Here is an 11,795-nt window from a genome sequence, read left to right on the forward strand (position 1 = left end):
TCAGATTATTCCCCGGGAAATTAAAATCCCGGTGGAGAGGACCATATGTGATTACAAGTGTGTCACCATATGGATACGTAGAGCTTCAGGATAATGAGTCTAACAAAAAGTTCATTGTTAATGGACAGAGAGTTAAACATTATCTCGAAAGCAATTTTGAGAAAGAATGCTCAAAACTGAGACTTGATTAAAGCTCAGTAATAGTCCAGCTAAAGACAATAAAGAAGCGCTTGCTGGGAGGCAACCCAGCAATTTACAAAGTTTATTTGTTAATTAATTGATTTTTACAGGTATATGTCAAGTATCTTCAAGGTAAAATAGCAATTGCTTGAGTTCACAGAGTTATAGAAGGATTCAAAGGATAAAAACAGCAAATGGAAGTTCACTGGTGCGAAAACGCCAGTAAAAGCTGTTTTGGGCGTTAAACACCCAAAAGAAGCACCTTCTGGGCGTTGAACGCCAGAAAGAAGCACCTTCTGGGCGTTCAACGCCAGATTTATAGCGTCCTGGGCGTTCAGAAAAACGCCCAGTGACGAAGGAGTTCCTAGTGTTCAACGCCAGAAAGAAGCAACAGCTGGGCGTTGAACGCCCAGGAGAAGCAGCGTTTTGGCGTTTAACGCCAAGATGGTGGGGAGGAGGTAAATTCGTTTTTTCTTCACAAATTTTTTATTTTTTTTGTGTTTCAATTCATGATTTCTTGCATAAACACGTTCCAAATTCTCATCCTTCAATTCCAAAAATATTAATCCTAATTTCTAAAAATCCTAATTTCTAAAATCCCTTTTTCAAAAATATCAAATGTATCTTAGTTCATAAACACAAATTTTTTCCAATCCAATCCAACTCTTTTCTCAAAATTTTTCAAAACTCAATTATCTTTTAAAATCATTTTCAAAAAAAAAATTTCAGATTTATCTTTTTCAAATATCATTCACAACTTTTTTTTAATTATATCTTTCTCTTATCATATTTATCTTTCATAAATCATATCTTCTATCTTATCTTTTTAAATTTTTTTTCGAAAACCACCCCTCTCCCTTTTAAATCCACATTCGGCCTCCCTCCTCTCATCCACCATTCGACATTAGCTCTCCTTCTATCCCTCTCCTTTCTTTTCTTTTGCTTGAGGACAAGCAAACCTCTAAGTTTGGTGTGTTTATCCGTGATCACAAAAACATACTCACTAAGATCATGGCTCCTAAAGAAAAATAATCCACTCCAAGAGGCAAGAAAGAGAATATTCCAATACCACTTTGGAATCAAGGGAAGTTCTTAACCAAAGAACATTCAGACCACTACCACAAAATAATGGGTCTAAGGTCAGTGATCCCGGAAGTCAAGTTCGATCTGAAAGAAGATGAATATCCGGAGATCCAAGAGAAAATTCGAAACAGGAACTAGGAAATCCTAGCTAATCCTGAAACAAAAGTGGGAAGGAATATGGTTCAAGAGTTCTATGCTAATCTGTGGCAAATAGACAAGCAAAGAATATCTGAAACTGCCCTCTATGACTATCGGACCTTGGTCAGAGGAAAGTTTGTTCACATCTACCCTGACAAACAAGGGCCTGGACAAGATTCTAGAGGATATATGTATCCCTGGAGCCAGGTGGACCACCAGCACCACTGGCATCCCAATTCAACTCAAGAGAGAAGATCTCAAACCAGTCGCCAGAGGCTGGCTAGACTTCATTGGGCATTCTATATTGCCTACTAGCAACTGTTCTGAAGTCACTGTTAAAAGAGCAGTGATGATTCACTGCATCATGTTGGGAAGAGAAGTAGAAGTTCATCAACTAATCTCGTGTGAACTTTACAAAATAGCAAACAAGAACTCCAAAAATGCCAAATTGGCTTATCCAAGCTTAATTTCTATGCTCTGCAAAGATGCTGGAGTGAGGATGGGAATAACTAAGTATATCTCAGTTGAGCGGCCAATCACTAAAATATCAATGGAAAAATAATAGTTGCAGGATGACCCCATCAAGAGGAGAGCACAGGAATTCCTCCCAGAAATCCCTCAATTTGAATACTGGGAGCATCTTGAGGCATCTGTTTCCAAGTTGCAAGAAGCTATGGACCAAATAAAGGAAGAATAGAATAATCAGAATAGCATGCTTTGCAAATTGCTTAGGGAACAAGAGGAGCAAGGGCGTGACTTAAGGGAACTGAAGCATCAGAAATTAATTCTTGAAGGACCAAGCATCCCAAAGACTAGAGGAACACCCACTTCCCAAAATACAGGTTGTTGAGTTCTAATTTTAGCCATAGTTATAAGAACCGGACCGGTGATCGAACCGGTCAGGTTACTGGTTCACTGGTTTATTGGTTCAACCGATAAACCGCTGGTTGAACCGGTAAAACCGGTTTCACATGAATAAAAAATATAAAATACTAAAAATAGTCATAAACTTAATAAATTCAAAATACATATCGTTAGTTCTTCACTAACATTTTAAAAACAACCAAGTTTCAAAGTCTAAATATAACTAATACAAAGATAAACATGAAAGTAGTTAGTACTAGTACATTAGTATCTTAATTAAACACAATATGGATAACAATTCATAAACTAAATCCAAGGAGTGATTTCGAAGTCGGCAAGTTGCTCTTCATCTGACAAATGTGGAGCTACATCCTGATTGGTTTCATTTTGATTTGCATTTTCCACAGAATTATTAGCTTCATCATCCTCCCGATCATCTTCCAAATCCAATTGATCTAGCATTATAGATAATGTTTCACAAATCAAGATAAAAAATAATATAAAACATGTTATAAGGAATACAAAAATCATAGTTGATCAAAATTCATAAATAAATAAAAGCATACTTAAATCATCTAAAGGTGATTGAAGAGACATATTTGCAAGATCATTTCGTAAAGCATCAATTTCTTCAGGAGTTAAAAATGATGGTGAATCTTCCAATATCCATTCCGAATGATCCTCAAATGCATTAAGACAAATTGGATCATAAACTTGGTTTCTCATTTGGTTCCTATGTTATCAATATATTTCGTTACTCATGTGATGATTAAGATTTTAAAATAATGCTTTCAACTTAAAACAATCAAGAAAGTACCTTTGTTGTAACCTTAAGTTGTAATGAACATAAACAAGATCATTAAGTTTTTGATGCTCTAACCGATTCCTCTTCTTTGAGTGAATGTGTTCAAAAATACTCCAGTTACGCTCACAACCTGAAGAGCTACAAGTCTGGCTTAAAACACGAATAGCCAACTTTTGCAAATTTGGTGCTCCACAACCATAAGATTCCCACCATTGATCTTAACATAAAAAACAGATAAATAATTTATCACAATCATAAATATCACATAATAAATACATCACAATACTAAAAGACCAAATTTATGAAGAAATTTCACCTGGCATAACAGTGGTTCGTTCACGTATTGCAGAGGGTCTTCCAAAATCTTTCTCAGCATTCTTAAAGATCCTCTTCTCACTTGTCAGCTTAGAATTTAATACAGGATCATCATAAGCATATTTCTCAATGACATCCAACAAGCCAAAAATCATTTCTTTGTGATTTTCAAATTCTCCAGCATTAAATCGAAAAGCTGGATTTAACCAGTAACCAGCGGCATGAAGATTTTTCTTAAGTTGTGCATCCCAACGGGTATCCAAAATCTTTAAATAAGGATCAACAACCTTCTTTCTTTTTTGAAACCTCCTCACCATTTCTTCTCTAGCCTTATAAATAGCTTAATAAAGATAACCCATGGCAGGTCTGTCTTCACTATCCACAATACGTAAAACATGAACAAGTGGCGAAGTAAGCTTAACAATATCAGTGCATTGACTCCAAAATTTAGAATCCAAGACTTGATCCACAAATTTCTTAGCTTTGGCTTCTTTGGAGTAAGCTGAGCTTGTAAATTCTTTAGAAGTCACCATAGCTCTCAAAGGATCCTTTTGAGCTAAAATACTTTGCAAAGTAATGAAATTAGTAGCAAACCGAGTTGGAGCTGGACGAAGTATTTCCTGCCCACCTGTAAACTTTCTCATCAAGAACAGTGGATAGCAATGATTATAGATATACTTAGTGATCAGTAAAGCTTGTGACACAGTTTGACTCACTTCTTGCAACTTCCCAATATCTTGAAACATCAGATTAACACAATGAGCTGCACAAGGGGACCAATACAATTTAGGAAACTCAGCATCCAACAATCTTCCCGCAGCAACATAGTTTGCAGCATTGTCCGTTACAATATGCACAACATTCTCAGGACCAACAAACAATACAACATCCCTAAACAACTTAAACAAATTTTCAGCAGTTTTTGAGATATTAGAAGCATCAACTGACTTTAGAAAAACAGTTCCTTTAGGACAATAAACTAGAAAATTAATCAAAGTACGCCTACAACGATCAGTCCATCCATCGGCCATAATAGTGCATCCAGTTTGCTTCCAAATCTCACGATAACCATCAATCATCTTCCTCACATCCTCAACTAATTTACTCAACAAATACCCATGGACTCTTGGATAACTTGGCCCTTTATACCCTGCACCCATGTTCGCAATAGCATCAATCATTGGCTGATAGTAAGCTGAATTAACCGCATTAAATGGAACAGAGGCATCCACCATCCATTTCACAATAGCAATATCACACTTCTCCACAATTTCTTTGCTTTGAAGAAAGCTTTTGATAGTTGGTTGAGCTCCGGGTGTTGTTGCCAATGGAAAATAGGATTGTAAACCTTTGACTTGTTTTCCTTTTCTAGAGATAGGTGTTGGAACCCTGGATTTTTGTTGTTGTTGCATCTCATTACGTTTGATCTCGTCAAATTCTCTTTCAACATCATCACAAGCATTATAACTTTCGGCATATTGTTCTTGAGTTTTTCTTTTCTTGCTTCGAAGCTCTTCAATACTTTCATGGAATTGGTGTCTCACTGCAGCTGGCACCTTTCGACAAGACTCAACATCTCCTCCTTTTCCAGCCAAATGAAGTTTAAACCGATGAATTCCTCCACCCCTAATAAGCTTCTCATAATATATGCATAGCAGAATTGTTTTTCCAGACTCCACAACTTGTTTACAATGACCCCATGCAGGATAGGTTTTTGCTCTATTATTATTTTTTTGGGTTCCGATTGATGCATCAGGAGTTGATCCTTGTTCTTGCGAAGATGGTGTTTCTGATGGTGTATTCGCAGAAGCCATTCTAAAAGAATATAGAGTAGCAAAACCGCAAAATTATAAAACAATAGCAATCCTAAATTCCCTAGTTCCTATTCCCTATTCAACAAGACAGCAACCTTAAATGCTTAAAATAATAGTTAAATTCCCTATTCTGCAAGCAAGCATATTCATATTTCATAGATTCAAATCAAGCATATAATCCAACAGTTTCATATTTCCAGTACAAATCAACAAAACAACAAATTTACAACTTACAAGTCAGCAAGGATATTCAGCTTAACAATTTCAACAAGCATATTCAACAGTTTCATATTTCAAGCTTTTAACAAGGATATTCAGCTTAACAATCTCAACAAGCAATAAGCATATTCATATTCATAACAGCAAGTGAGCAAGAAGTGCAGAAAAAAAGTAAGTTTACAACTTACAAGTGCAATGCAGAACAGAGCGGGTGTAATGCATTTCACAGAACAATCATTAAACTTCAAGTGCAAAACAGAGCAGAAGCATATTACAGAACTGGAGCTTACCTGTTTGACAGAGTCACAGAGCAGAAGGGCGAGGCAACGACGAGTTCGACCGGAAAAGCAAGGGCGACTGGGCGAGGGCAACGGCGCTGGAATGGCGAGTTCGACTACGCGCAACAGCGAGTTCGCGGCAACGGCGAGTTCGCGGGTGGTGGGTATGTATCTGTCCTGTTCGGCTGTTCCTACTCCCTTGGTTGAGTTGGTTTCTTCAGAGTTCAGACCGGCGGTGAGACGAAGAGGATGACGGCGGGCGGCTTGGGGCTGGGTACTGGGTGAGTGAGGTGAGGCGGACTGGCGGAGGGCTGATAGGGTTAGGCTTAGCCACGCCATTAGGGTTGGGGGGGAAAGGGGAGGGAAATTGGAAACTGGGGTCGGGTGGGGGTGGGGATTGGTATGGTAGGCCGTAGGGCTTTTCTTTTTTTTTTTTAAAATAAACCAAAACGACGTCGTTTTGGAAAAGAAATAAAAAAAATTTTCTGAACCGGTTGGTTAACCAGAAACCGCCAGTTTTTCGGTTTTCATCAAAACCGGCCGGTTCAACCCGATTTGAAACGGCTCTCTTCCTTATCCGGTTACATCACTAAACCGGACCGGTCCTGAGTCCGGTTCACCAGTTTTCCGGTCGAACCGGCCGGTCCGGTCCGGTTCTTACAACTATGATTTTAGCTTTAACTCTGTGATAGTTGTTATTATAGGAATTTACCTTAGAAGTTATATAGGAGTAGTGGTAATTAGTATATCTATTTTGATTTTATTTTCAATTAAGTTATAATTTATTTTTCTCATCATCATCAAACATGAATAAAATAGTAGATTTTTAGAATAAAGAGGTAATTTATATTTTTCGAGTTCTTAATAAGAAAAACTATAATTAATTATATATGGTGGCAATACTTTTTGTCTTCTGAATGAATGCTTGAACAGTGCATATTTTTTATCTTGAATTTTATGAATGTTAAAATTGTTGGCTCTTGAAAGAATGAGGAACACGAAAAATATTATTGCTGATATGAAAAATCATGAATTTGATTCTTGAAGCAAGAAAAAACAGAGAAAAATTTTTTTTTGCAAGGAATCATTGGATCAAGAAAAAGAAAAAAGCCAATAGCCCTTAAAACCAAAAGGAAAGGGTGAAAAGGATCCAAGGCTTTGAGCATCAGTGGATAGGAGTGCCCAAGGAAGTAAATCTTAGCCTAAGCGGCTAAATCAAGTTGTCCCTAACCATGTGCTTGTGGCATGCAGGTCCAAGTGAAAAGCTTGAGACTGAGTGGTTAAAGTCGTGATCCAAGGCAAAAGAGTGTGCTTAAGAACTCTGGACACCTCTAATTAGGGACTTTAGCAAAGCTAAGTCACAATCTGAAAAGGTTCACCCAATTATGTGTCTGTGGCATTTATGTATCCAGTGGTAATACTGGAAAACAAAGTGTTTAGGGCCACGGCCAAGACTCATAATGTAACTGTGTTCAAGAATCAACATACTACACTAGGAGAATCAATAATACTATCTGAATTTTGAGTTCCTATGGATGCCAATCATTTTGAATTTCAAAGGATAAAGTGAGATGCCAAAACTGTTCGGAAGCCAAAAAGCTACCAGCCCCGCTCATCTAATAAGAATCTGAGCTTCACTTAAAACTCTGAAATATTATTGCTTCTTAATTTCTTTTCATCCCATTTTATTTATCTAGTTGCTTGAGGACAAGCAATAGTTTAAGTTTGGTGTTGTGATGAGTGGATATTTTATACACTTTTTGGGGGTAATTTCATGTAGACTTTAGCATGTTTTAATTATTTTTTTTAGAATTTTATTAGTTTTCAAGAAAAAATCAAATTTCTGGAATTTACCATGAGTTTGTGTGTTTTTCTATGATTTCAGGTATTTTCAGACTGAAATTGAGGGAGCTGAGCAAAAATCTGATTTAGGCTGAAAAAGGACTGCTGATGCTGTTGGATTCTGACCTCCCTGCACTCGGAATGGATTTTTTGGAGCTTCAGGAGTCCAATTGGCGCGCTCTCAATTGGGTTGGAAATTAGACATCCAAGGATTTCCAGCAATATATAATAGTCCATACTTTGTGTGAAGATAGATGACATAAACTGGCGTTCAACGCCAGTTCCATGTTGCAATCTGGCGTTCAGCGCCAGAAACACGTCATGAACCAGAGTTGAACGCCAAAAACACATTACAACTTGGCGTTCAACTCCAGAAACAGTCCAAGCACGTGAGAAGCTTAAGTCTCAGCCCCAGCACACACCAAGTGGGCCCCAGAAGTGGATTTCTGCACTATCCATCTTAGTTTACTCATTTTCTGTAAACCTAGGTTACTAGTTTAGTATTTAAGCAACTTTTAGAGACTTATTTTTTATCTCATGACATTTTTTAGATCTGAATTTTATACTCTTTGACGGCATGAGTCTATAAACTCCATTGTTGGGGGTGAGGAGCTCTGCAGCGTCTCGATGAATTAATGCAATTATCTCTGTTTTCCATTCAAACATGCTTGTTCTTATCTAAGATGTTCATTCGCTCTTCACCATGAAGAAGGTGATGATCCATGACACTCATCACCTTCCTCAATCCATGAACATGTTCCTGACAACCACCTCCGTTCTACATTAGATTGAATGAGTATCTCTTAGATTCCTTAATTAGAATCTTCGTGGTATAAGCTAGAATTGATGGCGGCATTCATGAGAATCCGGAAAGTCTAAACCTTGTCTGTGGTATTCCGAGTAGGATTCAAGGATTGAATGGCTGTGACGAGCTTCAAACTCGCGATTGTTGGGCGTAGTGACAGACGCAAAAGAATCAATGGATTCTATTCCTACATGATCGAGAACCAACAGATGATTAGCCGTGCTGTGACAGAGCATTTGGACCATTTTCACTGAGAGGATGGGAAGAAGCCATTGACAATGGTTACACCCTACATACAGCTTGCCATGGAAGGAACCTTGCGTGTGTGAAGAGGAGTACAAGAGAAAAGCTGAAATAAAGAGACAAAGCATCTCCAAAACTCCAACATATTCTCCATTATTGCACAATAAGTATTTATTTTATGCCCTTTGACTTTTTACAATTAAAACGAAAGAACCCTATTGGCATCCTGACTAAGATCAACAAGATAACCATAGCTTGCTTCAAGCCAACAATCTCCGTGGGATTCGACCCTTACTCACGTAAGGTATTACTTAGACGACCCAGTGCACTTGCTGGTTAGTTGTGCGGATTGCAAAAGTGTGATTGCAATTTCGTGCACCAGGCTACTTAAAGAATTTTATCCATGGACTCGAGAAAGCTTTTTATCATTAATATTTTATATATTTTCAAAATTATCATCTCATATGGCCTTTTGAGATAAACATGATTGATGACTTATATTAATTCAGTGGGAGTAAGTATATTTTATTATCCTTGTATGTTAATGGCATACAAAATTATAAATAAAGTTATATACTCAACACTAACAGAGATAAGTATAGTCTCATTAGGTGCCTCAAGAAAGTTATAAAGCTCAAGAGTACATAAGATTTATTATGCTTCAGTAGTAGTCTGATGGATAATAAATTTGTACAGTTACAGTTATTGTGTACTTTATTAGTATCTTTGGCAGATATTTGAGTCAGTGATGCACCACTATTTCGTGGAACATCTTGTGCTTAATTGAGTGGATTTTATCCAGGATTCTCACGCTTATTCATGTAAATCGCATGTTTTACATTTTTCTTCCTGATTTTGTGCTATGATTGAAAACATGCTTATTTGGTCTTAATTTTGCAACGTTTAATCCTCTCTTATTACCATTTGATGCCTTGATATGTGTGTTAAGTATTTTTAGAGATCACAGGGCAGGAATGACTTAGAGGATGAAAAGGAAGCATGCAAAAGTGGAAGGAATACAAGAAGCTGAAGGAACAGCAAAGCTGTTAGCCCTGACCTCTTTGCACTCAAATGGTCATAACTTGAGCTACAAAGGTCCAAATGAGGCGGTTTCAGTTGCATTGGAAAGCTAACATCCGAGGCTTTGCAACGATATATAATTTGCTATAGCTGCCTGGCTGTTAAGTGATGCGCATGCATGGATCACGCGTACGCATGACCTGGCGAAAGTTCAATCCACGCATACGCGTCACATGCGCACGCGCTGGACGTATCAGAAATTGCTTGGGGCAATTTCTGGGCTGTTTTTGACCCAATTTTTGGCCCAGAAAACACATATTAGAGGCTATAGAGTGGGGGAATCCAGGGAATTCATCATACACTTCTCACCTTTCAAAATTTTAGATTTTAGATGTAGTTTTTAGAGAGAGATGCTCTCTCCTCTTTCTAGATCTTAGGATTAGAATTTCTTCTTCTTCTTAATTCCAGGTTCAATGTTTCTTTAATTTATTAATGAAAAGTGTATTTTTCCATTTAATTTTATTATTTGTTTAATTGCTTCCATTTAATTTTAATTACCATGTTCTCTTTTTACTTCTTTTATGATTTATGAAAATGGCATTCATGTTAACCGAGTAGACTCCCAACTTGACTTGGGAGTTGATTAAGAGAAGACACTTGAGTTAGAATACTCAAGAGTTAATTGGTAATTGAAAGTTGTTGGCTAGCTCTCTAGTTACTAACACTAATCCTTCTCAAGGGACATGATTATGACTTGTGAATAGAAGTTGGCTTAACTACTTGACTTTCCCTTATTTGGTAAGGGTTAACTAGGTAGAAACAACAATCAATTATTAACTGATCTTGAGAAAATCCAACAAGGATAGAACTTCCGATTAATTTCTCCTAGTCAAGGCTTTTATTGTTATTATTTTATTTTCTCTACAATTTACTTTTCTTGTCTCTTATCCAAAACCCCAAAAAATATACTTTTCCATAACCAATTATAAGCACACCTCCCTGCAATTCCTTGAGAGACGAGCCGAGGTTTAAATACTTCGGTTATTATTTATTAGGGGTTTGTACTTGTGACAAACAATCTTTTGTACGAAAGAATTTTGGTTGGTTTAGAAGCTATACTTTCAACGAGCCTTTATTTGTGAATTCTAGACCACACAAAAGTGCGTTCGTCAAAATGGCGCTGTTTTCGGGGATTACTGGTGCACGGAATTGTGATCATCAACAATGGCTCCAATAGTTTGGTAGCTCTCACACGTGAATTATACTTAGTCACAACTCCGCACAACTAACCAGCACGTGCACTGGGTCGTCCAAGTAATACCTTACGTGAGTAAGGGTCGATCCCACGGAGATTGTTGGTTTGAAGCAATCTATGGTCATCTTGTAGATCTCAGTCAGGCTGATTCAAATGTGATTGGGTTAGATAATTAAGATAAATAAAATAGGATAGAAATACTTATGTAAATTAATGGTGGGAATTTCAGATAAGCGTATGGAGATGCTTGTCCCTGTTGAATATCTGCTTTCCTACTGCTTTCATCCAATCCTTCTTACTCCTTTCCATGGCAAGTTGTATGTAGGGCATCACTATTGTCAATGGCTACATCCCATCCTCTCAGTGAAAATGGTCCAAATGCTCTGTCACAGCACGGCTAATCATCTGTCGGTTCTCAATCAGGTTGGAATAGAATCCCATGATTCTTTTGCGTCTGTCACTAACCCCCAACCTTCAGGAGTTTGAAGCTCGTCGCAGTCATTCAATCTCGGAATCCTACTCGGAATACCACAGACAAGGTTAGACTTTTCGGATTCCCATGAATGTCGCCATCAATTCTAGCTTATACCACGAAGATTCTGATCAAGGAATCCAAGAGATATGCGCCCGGTCTAAGGTAGAACAGAAGTGGTTGTCAGTCACGCGCATTCATAGGTGAGAATGATGATGAGTGTCACGGATCATCACATTCATCAAGTTGAAATGCAACGAATATCTTAGAACAGGAATAAATCGAATTGAATAGAAAATAGTAGTAATTACATTGAAACTTGAGGTACAGCAGAGCTCCACACCCTTAATCTATGGTGTGTAGAAACTCCACCGTTGAAAATACATAAGTGATAGGTCCAGGCATGGCCGAATGGCCAGCCCCCAAATGTGGTCACAAGATCGAATGATCAAAAGAAAAAGT

At 37.7% G+C, this 11,795-nt stretch overlaps 1 protein-coding gene across 1 annotated transcript; it reads right to left on the reverse strand.

Moving 5' to 3' along the window:
• Window positions 1-3,726: 3,726 nt before the first annotated feature.
• On the reverse strand, window positions 3,727-6,035 carry LOC112719646 (uncharacterized). Its single transcript, XM_025770323.1, has 4 exons — window positions 5,709-6,035; window positions 5,607-5,660; window positions 5,434-5,453; window positions 3,727-5,200 (listed from the first exon to the last, which is right to left on the reverse strand). The coding sequence occupies exons 1-4, from the start codon at window positions 6,033-6,035 to the stop codon at window positions 3,727-3,729; spliced, it is 1,875 nt and encodes a 624-aa protein (XP_025626108.1).
• Window positions 6,036-11,795: the final 5,760 nt, after the last annotated feature.

The sequence above is a fragment of the Arachis hypogaea genome, chromosome 1 (genome assembly GCF_003086295.3).
Source record: "Arachis hypogaea cultivar Tifrunner chromosome 1, arahy.Tifrunner.gnm2.J5K5, whole genome shotgun sequence".
NCBI lineage: Eukaryota > Viridiplantae > Streptophyta > Magnoliopsida > Fabales > Fabaceae > Arachis > Arachis hypogaea.